General features: G+C 40.4%; 1 protein-coding gene across 1 annotated transcript in view; it reads right to left on the bottom strand.

The window, feature by feature from the left end:
- The window catches only part of LOC111863196, a 324239-nt gene that overhangs the window by 94318 nt on the left and 210830 nt on the right, over positions 1-19091 (bottom strand). The window contains exon 3 of the mRNA XM_023849281.2: positions 607-692. Within this exon, the coding sequence (XP_023705049.1) occupies positions 607-692 (86 nt within the window). The remainder of the gene's footprint in view (positions 1-606; positions 693-19091) is intronic.

Raw genomic sequence — 19091 nt, forward strand, 5'->3', positions numbered from 1 at the left:
GGGGCGGGTTTTCTCCAAGTACTTCGTTTTCCACTACCAATCTTCATTCCACCAAATTGTCCATCATCATAATCACCCGGGGCAGGTACAATAGGCCGATCAGTGGCCGCCGTGCCGAATGGACCCAGTTGGACTCCACCCCCCACTAAGCGAATTTAGTTTCCTTAGACAAATTTCAACCATAATTTCTTTCTCCTTCTCGTTCTTCTGAATGGACGTTGCCCAGCAGCTTTCCATGTGAAAATTCTGTATGCATTCATCGTTTCTTCATACTATTCGCATGAATAACCAATTGTGTCTTCCTTGATATCACTATCACAATTGTGGGTGATCTGTATACCTGTATATATCTCCATTACGTAAGATCCAAAACTTCTCACTTCATATTCATTAGGTCGAAATATATTCACGTTGCTTCGACACATTTGAAATAGTAATGGGGTATGTAAATAAATAAATAAATAAATAAATAAATGTAAGCCCTACAGATGTCCATGGAATTGATATAGCATCACGCTATGAGGGCAAAAGTAAGAGTGAATTTACAGTGCCACGTATTCTTATCAGTACCTGGTTAAAGTGTATGGTCAAATTCGCTTTCCTTACCCTTCACAAACCGGAACATATCGGCCGCTCTGTCCCCACCGTCCACTGGATGGGCGGCTGCGTGAGCCCCACAGTCGGTCTGGTCCCTGTGGTGAAGAGAAAATCCCCATGCCTACAGAGAATCTATCTCCAATCATTCACATTGTATGATAACAATATAATAACAATAATAACAATAACATTCTTACTTAACAGTCCAGAGGCCAAGTAGAAACTTAGCATTAGTAAGAAGAAACAACACCAAAATAATAATGATAATAATTATTATTATTATTATTATTATTAATATCTCGCGGGTTCGAGTCCAGGTGAGATGGACTTATTCAATTCATCTAATCCTTCCAGCCGCACTATGGGTCTGGGTTCGACTCAGCCTCTAACAGAAATGAATACCAGGAATCTTCCTGGGGTAAAGGGCGGCCGGTATGTAAGGCTGACAACCTCACCGCCATCTGTGAGGCGATTGTCTAGAAAAAATATGGGAGCCTTAACGTCTCAAAATCATATGTCCCTTCACGTAATGTTACAGGGATAGCTTTACATTATTTTCAATAATAATAATAATAATAAATATTATTATTATTTCACACAGCGCCCAAGTTGGTGACTTTGGAATTTGCTTACAGTACGAACATCTGGTGGAGACTCGGGAAAGCATAGTGACAACGTGCCCTTGCACACTAGTCGTTTGTTTATTGTGCTTGAAGTAAGGCTAGCGCTACGTGTGGTCGTCCAACATCAGTAATGGAGGCGGGTAAAGAACAGCGAAGTGTAGTGCGCTTTTTGACTGCAGAAGGAGTAGGGGGACGAGAAATCCATCGTTGCATGTCTGTTGTTTACGGCGAACACAACATGTCACGTTCGCGTGTGCTGGCGTGGCATAAGAGATTCCGAGAGGGACGTGTGTCACTGCAAGATGATCCTTGCCCAGGACAGGCTCATCGTGTCATAACTCCTGATGTTATTGCTGCGTTGGATGGTCATATCCGGGCAAACCGACGGATCACTGTGGAAGAAATTAGTCTATTGATGGGAATAAGTCACGGTTCCGTACACGCCATTGTGACAAAACACCTGCTGTACCGCAAAATCTGCGCGCAGTGGGTTCCACATCAACTCATGGAGGAACAGAAGACTCAGAGAATGACTGCATCATGGGTTACTTGCAAAGATACCACGAGGAAGAGTATGCTTTTCTGTCCCGTATTGCCACTGAGGACGAAACTTCGTGCCACCATTTTGAACCCATGAGCAAACGGCAGAGCCAACAGCGGAAACACGTGAATTCTCCACCACCGAAGAAATCCAAAGCCGTACACACAAGTTCCGGTAAAGTGATGATGACGTTCTTCTTCGACTGCAAGTGCACTCTGCTTGTCGAATTTCTCGAGCATGGGCCACAATCAGTGCACAGCGCTATGAAGACACTTTGCAGAAACTGAGACGTGTCATAAAGTCAAAACGCCCTGGAATGCTATCGAACGGCATTACATTTTCATGATAATGCGCCCCCCCCCCTCCACACTGTCAACTCTGTGAGGAATACTATATACAGATTTGGTTGGGAAGTGCTTCAACATCCCCCCTACAGCCCAGATCTCTCCCCATGTGATTTTCACATTTTTGGAGACCTGAAGAGAGACATTCGTGGACATCGGTTTGCATCGGACGAAGACGTGTGTGGCTTTGTAAAGATCTTGGTTCCGTAGACAGCCCACAAGCTGTTTCAAGGATGGGATTGACGGTCTTATCTCCCAGTGGAAGCACAATAGACCACTGTAGGTCGCGGTGCAAGGGCCGAGAAGGCCTACCCCTCATACATTCATATCTCCCCGTGGGATAAATGTATTAACAGTTTTGGAGATTACTTTTGAAGTAAGAAATGTTCCTTATATGGTTTGGCTTCTGATCCGTTTTCATTTGACTGTCCATCATATATATATTCAATCCGGTTTCTTTATTTATTCATGCGTTTACACAATCTTTGCGCCAGCAAAGATGGAATCAAACACATACATATATACACACACAAAGACAAATAAAGCTAGGGCAGCTTGGACAGTAATAAAAGTTCAAGAAATTCAGTCGCGCCAGCCATTGTGCGGCGAGAAAAGATCAACAACACATTCACATTTTGCACAATTAATATTTTATTATCAGTAGCAATAACAATAATAATAATAATAAACAATGTTATTAAAATGATGCTTATTACTGTGACTCTTCAGCAGACAACTTTTACAAAACTAACAGTCTGACACACCAGTCTGAGACACTGTTGCACAAGCGTCGCGACGTTCACACATCGCTCTACGTTACAATTTTTCGTGGTTAAGAATCTGGCCTCTCATTTTACATGAAACAAATCGATAGGATTTATACATAGAGTTGTTATTTTCATTTATTATATGCACCTATACATGTAAAATATGCCATATTTATTACTACAACTCCTCTGTTGCATCATATTTCATCCCATGTAGAATGAAACCTGCCTGCGAGCAGCTTCACACCTCCTCGTCCTGAAATTCCGACGTCCTTCCAAGGCTGTTGCTCGTCCGGTAGCTAGCGAAGCGGCAAGATTGCACCACGCACTGCCAGTCTCCGTGTAACACTTTTCGTTACTTCCTGCTGCTGCTGCTATCTTGTCTGTACACCCATCACTTTTGTTGTTACAGAGATTGGTATCAAGACGGGATAGCAGAGCTTCGCGCGTGTGTATCACCTCCATGCAATGTGCCTTCGAAAGGTGGAATATCAGCACATCATGTTCCCAAATGGGGAGCTCTTGTGCCCAGAGGGACGTGTTGAAGCCACGAGAAGACATCACAAGGAAAGTTTTCGCTTCACCGCTACTCAGTGGGAGTTTTTCTACTTCTCTGTATATCTATATGTTAGATATGGGTCCTAATGTCATTCGTGTAGCTGTTTCTATACCGATTATAAAACAGGATTTAGTTAATGTCTTTTGTTCCCTTTCTTGGTAGCTTTTGGGAATATAATTTAAATAAAGCATTCCATATTTTGAGTAATTAAACTTAATTAGTTTTGGGAACATTGCTACGGATTCTATTTGTACCATTTTAGTAGAATATTCGCAATGAAGTAGCTATTTCAAGGCTTTCTGAATGTTCACCTATGGATATCCCTAAAGCTGGATGTGACACTCTGCAACAACATATGGAAATAAGCTATTTTTAATCATTAGAACCGACAACGTGCACTTCTCTTTTGATTTCAGTAGCAGGTTTTCCAAAATATTTTACCGTATTCAGTGTTTGTTACCCATTGCTTATGTCTTACTACGTATACTTCGTAATGTCCTATTGTAATTTATTAAACGCATGCGTTAAACTTGTGCGTTTTTGTCAAATTATCATGCCTTATTTATACCATAAGCATGTATACAAAATCACATCGTCCGGTATGAGAGTTTCATCGTCTCAACATAGTTAGGAGACCATAACGACTTTAAGGTGCAAAAGCGGTTTATGTTCACCTCTGCTACTTTGCATGCAACACTTTAATAGAGAAAACGATTACTAAATGACAATACATCTACAAATAATGGAATATTTATATACAAGAATGACAACTTAAAACTGTAACCTTAAGGAAGCAATTTCATTATTTTCGTACAGTTTATTTTAATAAAATCGGAAGAACGAACCGAGCTTTCGCTAGCTTCCTTATAAAGGTAACATGTCAATGGCTTGGAATACACAGCTCTGCCATCTGCTGGATAATTCCAACAAGAAATAATATACGAACAGTGGTTTTCCATATTGCTGTTCAATGGCTGATGACTAATGTGTTTGTACAGTCAGGGAGACTAATTACGGCATGAGTGTCGTGCGACCACAACGCGTAGAAGAAAGTTGGTTGCATGCTGCTTGCGATGGAGTATCACTGTTGATGATGACGGAGGACACATTGCTATTCATCCTCGAGTTCATCACTGCTGTCTCTCAAGAGTGGTCTGGCTGCATCGTCTGTGATGTAATGCAACCTTTAATTTTAAAGAGACGAGGTCTAGGAATTCTGTTGAATGAATATAAACGGAATTTTCTATTACAGCGCAAAAGGCCCTTCTGGATATTAGAATTGAATATGTAGAGATTTTCCTCCATTCCCCCTACGTCTTCATGGTGCGATGCTGGTAAGAACATGCGGTACTTAGTATATAGTATAAGATAGAGTCTATACAGACTGTCGATGCGTTATGATGATAATTATATGAATTACACATTTATTTCTATACGTATTAAAAAATTTAGGAGACCGCCTCTATGGTGTAGTGGTCAGAGTTCCTGACTACAGGTCCAGAGGTCCCGGGTTCGATTCCCGGTGACACCAGATTTTCTTAGAAGTAGTGTGTCTGGAATGGCGTCTACTCAGCCTCGTGAGGATAATTCAGGAGCTATTTCAAGCAAATAGCGGCTCCGGTAAAGAAAACCGAAATTAAGGGCCGTGGGGATTTGTTGCGCAGACCACGTGACACCCTCTACCCGCAAAAGTTGGCACTGACTTCGCCGACAAGCGGCGGTCGCTCGGTTGCTATAGTTCGCTTGAGAACTACAAGCCACGGAGTTTAACAAATTTAGAATCTCACACACATACTGCATGAAAGTCGTGGGGCATCAAACTATTACAAATTACTGCAACGTCAATACACAACAAATCTTTCATATTTACCCTGTAAGCAAGTGCAAATTCTAACTTTTTGTTTCAGAACACTTAATATTTCTGTGCCACATTTAGAAACCTAAACTTAAAACGCACAACAGATTAATTTACAGTTTTTTACAGCTGTTTTAGACACGGCACCGAATTCTGGGTTCCATAGAAGGCGAGGAATTTACTGACTAGCTGAGCAGATACTAGTTGTTCAGATTCGAGGTGCTACCGTTCAGGATGGCGAGGACAAGATTTCGTCAAAAGAGAGATGAAATAACAAGAGGATGGAGAAAATTGCACAATGATATCCTTCATAATGTTTATGCCACAAAATATAAACAGGAATTTCAAATCGAGGAGAAGATAGGCACATGTACATTTAATAAGTGTGTCGGAAGTAAGAAATACATCAAAAAGTCAATCAGAAATCTTGAAGGAAAGAGAACACTTTGAAGACTTCGAGGAAAATGGGTATGATTCAAACCGGATAAGGATGGAGCCCAGTGGCTATGGGACTATTTGATTGGCCGAGCGATTATCGGTTTCTCGAAAAGTAATACGCTTATGAAATCGGCTATTTTTTAATAGGCCTAGTATCCGAGACGAAAACACATATTAATTTGAGAATGAGAATTCTGCACGTGAGAGTACACATGAAAAACATGAAACTACACTTGCATACTTTATAAAATTAGGTACATAACTCCAACAATAGCATTTAATGTATACTGACTTCTGCATACCTAAGTTTGCATGGGAAAAGAATTAATTGCAGATAACATTTTGACAAATAAACTCAATATTAGGATAATATTAAAATGACTTGTAAAGAAATAAGCTGTGACAATGTGCCCTGAATCAATTTCGCTCTGGTCGAGTTCCATTAGCTGGCTCTAATGAGTAGGATAATGAGCTGTGAGTTCTATTGAAAGCGCGGAATTTCTAAACTACCTGAGAGATTGGATTGAAGAAATCTACATCATGTAGTTAATTAATTTACTCCTACCTAAATTGAATGGATAAGGCATACACTGTCTTCGCTCGATTGGAAACCGGAATCGTGGGTTCGAATCCCACTCAGGGAATGGATGTTTAGTTTGGGTGTGTGCGTTTTTCTGTGTTTGTGTACAGGTAGAGGCCTTGCGACGAGCTGATCACCCGCTCAAAGGGTCCTACCGAATGTGTAAGATCTAGAAAAACCGAAGTGAACGGAGAAGTTCATGGAGGTAGGCCTAGGAAAATTGGGGCTGTAGCGCCAAGGAAAAAAAAATTGTACGGGTAATTTTGGCGAATACCTGACGTAACAGAGATGAATCTATTTCTGTATATGCTGCAGAGATAACAGGGAAGAGACTGGCATAAATTGTCCACAAATCCTGTTGAGAGATTCTTCTGAGCAGAAAATGGTATAAGAAAGGGACGTACTGTGTCCGACATATTTGTTACAAAGAAGAAATACGTTGCAGACTGAGAACAACCGGTATAAGCGCAACATTTTAAAGAAAGGAAACTTTGCTGTGGTTGAAGGCAAAAGCCGTACACAGAACAGGATGCTCGTACAGGAAATGTTGAGGGTATTATAAAAGGACCGCCAAACAACGGAGACCGTAATAAAAGTGTAATGAAATCCATCTCACTCTACTCACCAGGTAAAACATCGCAATGCCCTTAAGAGATTGAGTACGCTGTTGGAGGAACCGAAATTATTTTAAGCAACGTCAATGAACCCTGCTGCATGTTGTAAAATGTGGAATTCTGCAAGTCAGAAAAAATGAAACATTTCTGTCTCTCCATCCACTTGGTAAAATGTAAAGATGTCCGAGTAACGAACTCTTTGGAGCTGAGCCCTTCTTAAGAAATCGCCAGTTGTGAAGCTAATCAAGAATTTCCCAGCATTTTATGGAACCCGGAGTTTCCTTGTACTGTTCACAAGAGCCCTCCACTGGTCCCTGTCCTGAGCCATATCAATCCAGTCGATACCACCCCATCCTATCCCTCTAACATCTATTTTTATATTATCCACCCACCTACATTTTTGTATTCCCAGTGGTCTCTTTCCGTCTGGCCTTCCCACCAATATCCTATATGAATTCCTCTTCCCTCCATTCGTGCTACATATCCTGCCAACCTCATCCTCCTTGACCTGATCATTCTAATTATACTTGGAGAAGAGTACAAGTTATGAAGCTCCTCATTATGCAGTTTTCTCCAACCTCCTGTCACTTCATCCCTCATCGGTCCAAATATTCTCAACACCCTGTTCTCAAGCACCCTCAGTCTATGTTCCTCCCTTAATATCAGAGACCAAGTTTCACGCCCACATAGAACCTTAGGCAAAATTATAATTTTGTATATTCTAATTATTACGTTCTTAGACAGCATGTAAGAAGACAAAAGATTCTTGACTGAATGGTAGCAAGCGTTACCTTAATTCAGTCTCCTCTTAATTTCTTTATGAATAAAATTTTGATATGTTATTATTGTTCCCAAATATTTCAACTGTACCAAATTATCAAACAATCTGTTAGCTATCTTTATATCACGATTCTGCCCTGCATTCTGATGACAAGACAGCAACATATACTTGGGTTCCTTCCCGTTAACTTCTAGACAAAACTCCTCACTAGCGTCAATTAAAGTTTCTGTGATTTTCTTTGTGGTATCTATGTTATCTCCCAGTAGATTCACATCATCAGCATAATCCAGCAGCTAGTGTGTCCAATTTAATTTCGGTTCAATTTCGTTTTCCTGGACCTTCCTAATGGCGTATTCTAAAGCAATGTTGAAAAGCAATTACGATAAAGCATCTCCTAATTGAGATCATTCTGAATAACAAATGTATCAGACAAATGTTTGCCTATACGGACTTTAATATAATTTTCTTTTGAAGACATTTTAATCAGCATATCTAGTTTCATGGGTAACCCAAACTGGGAAAGGTTTCTAGGTAATTAAATATTTAAGCACCACGTCACGAAGGCGCATGAGGAGTGGAGGCACAATTCGTCGTTCCCTTAAGTTCGGCACTAGATGGAGGTGATTGGTCAACTTCACGTCCCGTTCATTTTACCCTCGGAGAAACAGTACTCAGAACAGTTTAGATAACAGGCCAAATAAGCTGTTAGTCCATCCCCCACACAACTCGGTATATCACCAGAAGAAATATATTATCACGTGACGAAAATAACGGGTTCTAGTTCGGATGATTGGATTTACTGACACTTTGGTTACAATCCCTCTTAATTGCAATTAATAGAGGGCTATCGCTGATTTACACAATTTACAGTTCACCGTTGCACATGCACTATGGTTCTCAGTTTCCAACAGTCGTCTCCTAGCAACGGATGTCAACGTAGAAAGTGCACTTCAAATCACTATGAAGTCTTCTTGCCATTTCTTGTTCAATCACCCTGGAACTTCGGAACTCAACTAAAAACTATTCTGGACTCTTCTTAGTTGCAAGCGGGTTGGTGATATAACCGCGGCACGGACAACAAAGATAACACAGTTCTACTGTTGCGTAGCGCAAGCTACATAGAAGACAAGTCTCGTGATAGTTAAGTACTGTTGGAGTGTGGAGTCATTGCGCGTATGGGGAAGTGTGTTTACCGAGCCGTTGCCTAGAAGCGGATTGCATAACAACGTTGTTCCACTGTTGGTGCCTGTATTACTTAGAACGGCTGTTTCTGTGGCTCATCCGTTCTTGCATGAAGCAAATACGCCACATTATATTTTAAAACACTTGCTGGGACACAGACCTCTCAAAGGGATTTAACAGAAATCTGTGCCGGGTCTTTTACATTATGCGTTTTACTGCATAATAAGAGAAGATAAATATCCCGAACAACGTAACATTCAACAGGTAGGAGAAATTGCCATAAAAGCCTCCTCATCCTATTTTGCCGTACACGGAAAAAGGAACCAATATCACGCAAGCATCTCTTTTATGACATGAAGTGTCTGATCGTTTTCGCAGGTAAGTTCCTGGGATCAGTGACCTCTTCAGGTACACAAAATATAAAGGCTCGAGTGACGTGTCAAAATACGACACTATCCCGCAAGACACGAACAGTGAATCATTATAAACAGTAAAAGGTAAAGCTATCCATGTACCAGGCCGTGGAGGCCCACAGGGTTGTGAGACGGCGAGGCTCCCACATTATCTCCAGACAGTCGGGTCATAGATGGCGGTGAATTTTTCAGCATTAAGCGCCGGCAGCCCTTTACCCCCAGGGATTATTCAGTTATATTATTTGATTTACAAATGTTCCAAAATATTCTGTACTGAACGTAAAATTATAAAAATATTGAATTTTTTTCAATTGTCTTCATCCTTCCAGCCGCCCTATGACATTGGGGTCGACTCAGCCTCTAACAGAAATGAGTACCAGGAATATTCTTGGAATGTTCTTGAGGGTAAAGGTCCGGCCGGCGCGTAGGGCCGGCAAACTTATGCCATCTTTGAGCCGATTGTCTAGAAAATGTGGGAACCTCAACATCTCACAACCTTATGGGCCTCCACGGCCCGTTACAGGGATGAGAAAACAGAAAGTTCTGGCCTGTATGGTAACAAGCACTAACTGAGTTCAATCTCCTCATAATTTCTTTCTGAATGAAGTTTATTACTGTTGTTCTCAAATATCTGAACTACATTATCAAAACATCTGATAGCTATCCTTATGACATGATTTTGCCCTGAATTCTAGTGAAGAGCTAGCAGCTCATGTGTCCCATTTTATTTCAATCCCACCTGGATTTCCTCGGCCTTTCTATTGGCATATTCTAAACGAAAAGATATCGTTTAGGACAGTCGCACAACAAATAGTCAAAAAGAAAACGAAATATACACTACTGTGTTACATGTCTAGCCCGTCTTATCCCCCTTGATCTGATCGTTCTCATATTGCCTATCGAGGAACGCAGATTCAAAAATCATTCAATGCAGTTTTCTTCATATACGTGTACGTCCTGGATCCAAGTAAACTGCTTTACTAAGCACTCCTGTCTCAAACCTCCTAATCCTACATTGCGATTTATTTTAACGAGAACACAATATTTGAAATGTCAGTAACGTCATGTATTAGAGGGCTAGGGACATTTTGGAAAGCATTTCTAAATTTTGGTTCTATTTTAAAGAAATCTCTCAGTACGTGCTTCCCAATTTCTTTTGTAATGGTAAAAGGCGATAATGTCGCCGTGTTTATGACCCACAGCATGCAGTCTTATCAGGGAATAAATATTGTGATATGACGCATGAATGCCGGAATAGTTCATTGCTAGGCAACGGTTCGGTAAACATATTCCCACGGAAACGAACGTGTGCAACAATAGAATTGTGGTGTTTTCTGTGATTCACGCCGCGCTTGTTGCTACCCAGTGGTGCGGCAAACACATCTCTGTAGTAGAGAATCAACACGCAACAATAGAGGGATTGCTAGGAAACGGTGCTTTCCGTTGGTTCCGATCCGAGGATATATAACGAGGATTTCAGGCAGCTACAACACCACCCCGTGTGGAGGCGGGGTCGAATACCTCCACCGTGACCCTGCGAGTCGTAGGAGGCGACGAAAAGGGAAGTCTCGATTTTGAGACAGTAAAATAAGGTCGCGAGTCCCAAGGGACTCAGACCCGAGTAAGACTGCGCTGGCAAGGGCCAGTAGCATATACAAAAGACAGACCCGTCTTCTGGTCAGAAAAGGCGCCCCACAGAAACAATACCGTAACTGTCAAACGATAATAATTAATATCTGGTCATGAGCCCCAAATGGGTCTCGACACCAAGACTTTCTGACTGACTGACCGTCAGTCGCAATGTGACTTTGACTTTGACTTGGCTACAACATCTAACCCGTGTGGAGGCGGGGTCGAATACCTCCATCGTGACCCTGCGAGTCGTAGGAGGCGAGGAAGAGGGAAATCTCAAATCTGAGACAGTAAAATTTGGTCGTGAGTTCCAAGGGACTCAGACCCGAGGAAGACTGAGCTGGCAAGTGCCAAAAGCATACACAAAAGATAGACGCGTCCTCTCGCTAGAGAGGGCGTCCTACAAAAAACAACACCGTAACTGTCAAAACAGTCGAACTTGCTGACTGACTGACCGTCAGTCGCAATGTGACTTCGACTTAGAATTGGAATTGAAGGAGTGTCCGGAGTTGGCACTTGGCGGAATGATGGTAAGAAATGAAGCAGTTTTTGCAAAGACTTCGTACGTGATCTGAAGTACACTACACAGGCCTGTGCTGGTCAGTTGCACGTGCTGGCCGCTTCAGTCACGTGAAAGGAGGCCCCAGTACTCAACGGATACGACGACGATGACGCAGACAACTCTACTCCTGCTGGGCACTGAACCCCAGTAAACTGTCCATCCTAACCAAATAGTAGCCTTTCCATAATCATCAGGTATTCGCTCTAAAAGTTGGATTAAATTTGATAAGGGCGAAAGAACTTAATGTCCCCATCGAGTAGGGTACGTTCTGATATGCTTATACACTCTTGGCTGCTCCAGAAATCCCGTTTCTATAGAGCGAGAGGCTTCAGTTCTGTGATAGAAAGAGCCCTCCACGGGACTCTGTTCTGAATCAGAGGATTACAGTCATTACATTCATACCCCATTTCTTTAAAATCGATTTTTAGCCCACTTTCCTCATTTTTAATAAATAAAAGTAGGTTTATGAAGTCATCATGATATCTGTGTCTCCCCACCCATCAACTTCTGAATGCCTGAACCATTCTTTATGAACCTTTGAATGTATATCATGACAACTCATTCCATCTCAACAGCATAATTCATAAATCCCTCCCATCAGTCTGTGTGTCTGTATGTGTATACTCATATCGTTACTAGGCAACGGCTTTTTAAGAACCGCGGCAATGAATACACATGAAATAATAGAAGAATTTTTGGGAGCATCGTTTTCTATGCCGTCCGTGTCGTATCAAGGAAAGTATGCGATTACTTCTTCCCATAACTTGTTGTAGTATATGCTATTTATGCCTGCATCTCTCAGATGCGTTATAAAGAACAGCATGGTGATTAGATGTAATTTCTAAAACAATGCTACCAAACGTTCTGAGGATAGCTGGTCGCAGGAGAACGAAGAACATATGGGAATAAATAAAATCCAATTAAGAGAGAAAAATCTGACATTTTCCAATTTTGAGAGAAGTACATGCATAATGTATCAAATAACAGAAAGCTTCTTCTACGCTAGGTCTACGTTACAACAAAATATAAACGATTAAACGTAGTAAATGTAATAAAATAATCGTATGGAATATCAAAATAACTACGAATATAAATAAATATTCTAGAATGAGATCAAAGAACTATAATTACTTTTTTACAAAATTATTATAAAGTAAATAAAAAGTAATTAAATTCAAGCCACATTGAACTTGAAACCACATTGCTTCACGTTCCCAGTTGATAATAATTATTTATAAACCGGTTTCTATGACGTCGAATTAAATTCACTACTTCATTAGAGCAACATCGGCGCATGTTACTCTCTGCAGAGTTATTCCTGAGTCATCTGGCACAGATAGGAACAACATTATTCTTTTTATGTTGCTTCCATTGAAGCTTCATCATATACTGATACGATTGAGGTACAATTCCCTAACGACAATTAAATGACTGCATAACAATATCCGACTGAGAACTCAGATCGCTCAGCAAAACAAATAACTAACGAACCAACAGATTAGTCAACTAACAAACCAGCTCCACAAAGAAAAGTCCTTGAGATCCTCGCAATCTCTTAAATACTCAAGAAACGTCTCGATTTCTAAGGAACCAGCAGATTTATTGTCGTTTCTACTACAGCCCCTCAATGGACCACATACTCAGTTATATGAATAGATTCTACACCGCCACAATAAATTCATTTAGGACCTATTTTAACATTATTCTCTCACCTACGTATATACTGAGGACTCCTAATTGGCATTTCCCTTACTTTATGTAACTGAAATTTAAATGCCTTTATCTTCTCTCATTGCGTGTTCAAACTTCCTGATCGTCTCATACTAGTAGCGAACACTATAACTTATGAAGATCCTCGTTATGAATTTCTCTTCAGCCTCCAGTTACTTCCTGTCTCTTAGGCTCAAATGTTCTTTTCAGCATCTTGGTCTCAAATACTGTCAGTCCAACTTTTCCCTTAGGAATATTTGACACTATCAAGCCACCATCATAAATTGTCCTGAGATTATTATCAGTCGCATACGTTACGCAAAATTATGTCTTCCACCACAATGGGCAGAGTATCTTGTTACTGTCTCAAAAGCTTCTTCTTCTTCTTCTTCTTCTTCCTCCTCCTCCTCCTCTTCTTTTCTTCTTCATGCTTTATTATTGGCACATATGTATTAAAATGTATGGGTATATTTATTAATATATACAGTGCAGTCAGTATAGCGACTGGCTACGGGTTCAACGGCCAGAAAGTCGGAGTTCGAGTCCTTGTAAGGGAGAAATATTTCTCTACTCTACGTCTTGCAGACCTGTTCTGGGGCCCACCCAGTGTCCAATCGAGTGTATACTGGGGGCTCTTTCTCCGAGTGTAAAGCGGCTGGGGCGTGAAGCTGCTGCTCACCTCCAACTAACGCCAAGGGCAAGAATAAGTGGATTTATACATCCACTTCCATTCGCCTTCAGGATGTAGTGCTTAATTAGTTAAGCAGAGGAACAAATTTATCTGTTACCTTACATATTATTAATAAATTTATTCTAAATTTTACCACCCGAGCACTAGCGGAGTGAATGTACTCTCTGCATGCGCTGTAAACATACTAGTGCATTATATTTTAGCAGTATAATATAAAGGTAATCCCATTCAGGGCATGGATGTTTAGTTTGTGTACAGGTAGAGGCCTTGCGACGAGCTGATCACCCGCCCAAGGAGTCCTACCGAATGTGTAAGATCTAGAAAAACCGAAGTGAACGGAGAAGTTCATGGAGGTAGGCCTAGGCCCACTGGGGGCTGTAGTACCAAGAAAAAAAATATAAAGGTAAATGAAAAGTTTTCCTACGTTTCATTAACCATCACACCTTGAAACCCATCTTAACCTCGGCAAAACATGGATGTGAGTGGGTTCTACCGGGTGGGAAGGAGATCCTTGTATCCACTGGATAAGAGACTGTGTGATGTACTGTAAATAATTTTGCATTCAAATCAAATATACGCAAATCTGACCAACAAGATGACAGTGATCATGTAAGTCTACATGAAGGACTAATCTAATGCACAGTGATTTCAAGCATACCCTTGCGAATGCAAGTTTAGTAGTGCAAAATGACCTTATTCTTACAGGCTATAGCGACAGAAGACACTGATATTTGGAAATTTTGTATCAGATACTATTTATGATTCAGTGGCCTCTGACAGGCCTAAAATATCCTTCTATATGCATATATATATTATAAATGTAATGTAACGGTCAGATGAAAGCTCAGAAATTAAATAATTGCGGGTTACCATAGCAACGAACTGTCGAGCGTTAACACGCTGAATGAACGTTAAGTTATGTAGTAGGTCAGAAATGAGTTATCAGCCCTCTGTTTTATTGTATCGTGTCTACTGTGTAAATATTTATAATATTTTGATGTATACCTGTGAAATATAGTATACTCTAAAAAGGAGAAAGTTTACGATTGTTGTTTGTGCGTATTATTCATGGGATATGGACTTAAATTCGGCCTGGCCGCGCCATAGCTCAAGCGGTTAGTAGCTGGCTTCCCACCGAGGCGGCGCGGGTTCGATCCCGGGTCTGGTCAATTGGGATTTTTGGTGAACAAAGTGGCACTGGGGCGGGTTTTCTCCGAGTATTTCGGTTTCCCCTGTCAATCTTCATTCCACCAAATTCTCCATCATCATAATCACCCGGGGCAGGTACAATAGGCCAATCAGTGGGCGCCGTGCCGAGTGGACCCAGCTGGACTCCCCCCCCCCCACTAAGCGAATTNAATTAAACTTCGGCCTTGACGTTATCATTCCACATCTTATACGACCGGAAACAAAAAGAGACAAAGGGAGAGGAAGTAGATAGTATGACGTCTTATCAGACAATGATGAAACATCCCGTTGAATTCATAACGGACGTTACACTAGATTTCTTCCATAAATATTTTGGCTATGTCACCGCCTTTGCTGAAAAACTTACTGAACTTGATCTACATTAGTGAAACAGCGACACTCATTACACAAACCTCAAATGTTGATGTTAGCCGAAATTCGAAGTTTTTTCTAATTTTGTTAAGGCGATTTTAACTGAGAAATAATATAAGAGTGAATATTCTGACAATACGCCAATGTATAGGTCCTTATAACAACATTCGTGAGGTATCATATATAAAGATATCAATAACATGTTAATGCAGTTTGAATAAAATAATTTACAATGAATACAGTATTCACATTAAGAAGGATATCAACGATGGTGTAGAAAGTTGTTTGTAGTTCCGTTCTGTGGCTTGATGAAAGAAAATTAATATTTTTGCCATCAAAACTAGCATAATAAAAGAATCCAATGAAGTGTCAAGATCTGTATGGAGCGAAGTGGAAGACTTTGCGGTGTAGAAATATGATTATCCAAATCTTTGGTGTCTCACCCTGTCTTGAATTATGTCATGAAGTGGCGTGCTTTGCGTCGGTTTTGTTGAACTCACTGGGCCCTTATAATAAAATCGGTGGTATCCTTTTTGAAACCGCATTTACCATGTTGACGAATCGTTCGTATTATTTATACAATTGCATATTTGTTCTCTTGATCCATCTCCAGAAAAGGCTATGTGATTCCCTCAAGCACTTAAATGAATTCACGTTAGAAAGACGAGATTAACTGCAGTGGGGATGCGTTGCCCTGAACACGCAACACCCTCTATCCGCTAAAGATGGCACTAACTTCGCCGACAAGCGGCATTCGCTTGCGGACTACAGGCCACGGAGTGATGGTGACGACTAATAAGCATACTGTCATATGACTGTGTATACAACGTGCTTAGCAGAATAATATGAACTAATGCTATAACTCCCATTCTATCTCTATTAATTTGGCTGTTTTTCTGGTTCATTATCCCATATATTTCTCTCAATTCTTCTTAGAGATTAATAATATTTTGGAGAAGATTTTAAAAAATAGAGATTTGATCTATTTTAAGGTATTACTCTAGAAAAGCCTTGAAGAACTGGATGGAACCATGCAGAAATTTCCTCATATTGTGCAATAAAATTGGTCTCAATTAATTTCGCCAGATAATATTTATTGCACCAAAATCAAGAGAATTTATATTTATATATCAGCTAAACACTATCATACAAAGGGACATGTGAAGTTTTTAATAGCCCTTAGGATTTTGCGTCTTATCTTTAGAATTTTTTTTACTGTCTCTACAGCCACTTGGGCCCTGGCCTCTGATACCCAGTTTAATGATCACTTTACAGGCGGTAGGAATCCTTGGACGAGTGATCAGTTCGTCGCAAGGCCTCTACCTAAACACAGAATAAACACATACACATACCAAACATCCATGCCTTGTGTGGGATTCGAACCCACGATCTCAGCTTCCGAGAAGGCGAAAGCAGCACATGCCTTAGACCGCTCGGCTACCGTGACCGACCTTATATTTTTTAGAATAGCGCAAGCCAAATGACATAGATCGCTAATGCATTAAAATGCCGTTAAATTTACTAAAACACGAACAGGAGAAAGAACTTTCACCGCCGTAGGGTGTAGGAATTTTGTTCCCTAGCTTGTTGTTTAAGCGGACTCAACAGGTTCCATGCAACAAGGAATTATATCCTCGTGATAAATTCCAGTCCTGAGCCAAGTGTCTGAACAGCATGACTGCGCACTTGGCGACCCATACTGCTCTGGCAAGAGAGGCAACTTCTGATTGGCTTAGTATTTTTTCGCCTACTTGAAACCATTATGCATCCCGCAGCTGACACTGGACGTCTGGGAGTGCAGAATAGGAAGGTGCTGAGTTAATACGTATGTTGGCTTAAAGCAAAGAAAAACTTGTGTCAAATATTATTTTGCGTTTCATCTCGTTATGACTTTATTTGTAGGTCAACAGGCAGTATTATTTTCTCGAGAAATGGCATATACTGAGTTATTAACACATTACGTTTTCTGTGGAATTACAATCACTATTCCTTTTCTTGTACAGTATGAAAGTATCACTCATATTACCAGTTTCAACATGTTTTGTGCCAATTAAAATCGAAATAATAACTGAGTCTGTGCATATGTCGATAATGAATCTGTGTACTTCATAAAGTACGTTCTTAATTACAAAAAAAAAACAACAATATAAAATAGCAATAGAAGAATCTAGAGAAAAAAACATGAGACAATAAACACATCTAACATCGGAAAGTTCGCCATTCGATATGATTTTGAGGCAATAATATCACTCTCCGGTCCCCATAACCCACCGCCTTAACTAATGTTATCCTATCATGTTTTTCGTTTTTTAAATTTCGTTGTATTCCAACAATTTCCACATTTACGTTCTATATAAATTTATTGTGTCATACTCAGTCCATCATAGTGGTCTCCCTGATCCACGAGAACATCAAACTAAAGTGAATAATATCACTATCCTGCTACGGGCCGCCCATTAAGTTAATATATTGTAATGAAATTCATAGTAATGTAAAACAGTTACATACTAACGCTAATTTCTCAGAACAGAATTCTTCTTAAGAAGTTATTATCCACTCGTTTGATTAAGCTTTCCAACTTTCCTGATAATAGAAAAATTTCTACCGCGTTCGCAAGAACCCGCCAATGAACTTAACAAGAATTAGATGAATCCTTGCGAAGTCTGAGCTTCTCAAGGCCGTGACTATGAAAAGAGCTGTTTTATGGGGGGTGATGACGTATAGTCTTGTAGATTTTTACAGACGTTTCAAAGGAAAGTTTTGCCTTAAGCTTCAAGGTAGAATAGAGCGGAGATGGATGTAGTACGTACGTACTCTCAACGTCTGTAAACACCTGCCAAATTATACGGCGTCACATCCCATAGGACTGTAATTTTCAGATGAATGTACTACGCACCTTCACAGCTGATTTCTTTTTACAATTAACTTTAATGTTATTCTACTATCTACGCTAGTTTTCCCGAATGATATATTCTCTTTACAGGAGAAATCCTGTGGCATTTGAGTTTCCTAAGGTGGAAACTATGAATACTACTGTGATTATGTGTAGTCCGTATAAATTTACAGACGTTTCGGAGGAGCATATTACCTCCATCTTCAGGGTCGATGGACCCACCACTATCCTCCTAAACGTCTATAAATTTCAGTGTATCATCCCAAAGAGTGTAATTTTCAAGTAAAAACTTGTATGCATATATTCCACCTTTTCTACCTACAGGAATAAGTACAGTATCAGTATTAATAGTGTGACGGAATAACCCATTGCTAGGCAACGGCTCCGCAAACACTACTTAAAGTCGGAATAGCAGCAGAAGAGGAAGTCAATTTGCTAGGCAATGGCTCACTAATTTCCGCTGCAACGGATAACACTGAATAACAGAGGAACTGTTCGAGATGGTGATCTATATTCGGTCCGCATGGAAGTTAGTTCAGTCTAGGAGACTTCAGTCCCGAGAGATTCTTCATAGAGATTTGTCAGACAGACGTCTTTAAGAAGGAGATCAAAGTGTGAGCTGTTATCATTGACTGTAATTGTAAACAAGTGGCAATAAACCCAATCATCAAATTCAGAACCCATTATTATTCGCCACGCAAACACATAACACGGTGACAATACTACTACTACTACTACTACTACTAATT

This window comes from Cryptotermes secundus, unplaced genomic scaffold, assembly GCF_002891405.2.
Source record: "Cryptotermes secundus unplaced genomic scaffold, Csec_1.0 scaffold517, whole genome shotgun sequence".
NCBI classification, from domain to species: Eukaryota; Metazoa; Arthropoda; class Insecta; order Blattodea; family Kalotermitidae; genus Cryptotermes; species Cryptotermes secundus.